Consider the following 841-nt stretch of genomic DNA (forward strand, 5'->3'; position numbering starts at 1 on the left):
TTGAGGCTAGGAGAGAGCGAGGCGTCGATGGCTGTGAGGAACACGCCAAAGGCGTCGTCGTAGCTCTGGCTCTCGAGCAGCGAGCCGATGTACTTCTCGAGCGGCGGGAGCTCCGGCGCGACACCCGCCTCGCCCAGCACGCGCCAGGCGGTGCGAGCGCTCGGCAGCATCGACGGCTCGCGGCAGCAGGCGTAGAGGAGGGCGTTGAAGTTCAGTCCCGCCTTGACCAGCGCGGCCGGACCGTCGGCGAGGGCCAGGCCGCGCTCAAAGGCCGAGTAGGCGGCGGTGTTGTGACGGTGGAGGGACAGGAGGTTGGAGGTGGCGGCAAGCAGCGGGAGCGGGAGAGGCGTCACCGGGTCGATCGACACAAAGGCCTGCGCGGTGGCCGACGGGTCCTTGGCCTCGAGGCCGCGCCTCAAGCGCGCGACGAGGTCGTCGTCCGCCATCCTTGAGGGCTCAGCCCGCGGTGCAGCGTTCGTTGTGGGTGGCCCAAGGGAGGGATGGGAGGACGAAGGGCTGTTGGAGCGACACACCGGGGGTGTTTGTAGCGCTGCGCCGCGCTGCCGCGTTTTCTTTTATTTGGCTTTTTTCTTTTCGACATAAATTTCTCCGGCAGGGCTAGAAAAAGAAAGAAAGAAAGAAAACAGACACGCCAAACGAGGGATGGGACGAGGACAGGGTCCCCACCTGCACGAGCAGGATTTTGGAAGGACGATCAGGGGGACAGGTGGGGCTCTCCTGCTCCTGACAAGGGACACGACAGGCTCGCAGCGCGGTGCGCGGTGGACTCCCACATCCACTGGCGGTCTCTAAAAAGAAAGAAAGAAAACACACAACCCAA

The 841-nt window shown here is 64.0% G+C and overlaps 1 protein-coding gene across 1 annotated transcript; it reads right to left on the reverse strand.

The window, feature by feature from the left end:
• Nucleotides 1-42: 42 nt before the first annotated feature.
• Nucleotides 43-446, reverse strand: EMIHUDRAFT_125449 (hypothetical protein; the record flags this gene model as incomplete). The annotated part of the gene is made up of 1 exon (XM_005756172.1): nt 43-446. A coding segment is annotated over one exon (404 nt), but the record flags the coding sequence as incomplete, so codon positions are not given.
• Between the last annotated feature and the right edge of the window lie 395 nt (nt 447-841).

Source organism: Emiliania huxleyi (genome assembly GCF_000372725.1).
Source record: "Emiliania huxleyi CCMP1516 unplaced genomic scaffold EMIHUscaffold_9887, whole genome shotgun sequence".
In the NCBI taxonomy this organism is placed as follows: domain Eukaryota; phylum Haptophyta; order Isochrysidales; family Noelaerhabdaceae; genus Emiliania; species Emiliania huxleyi.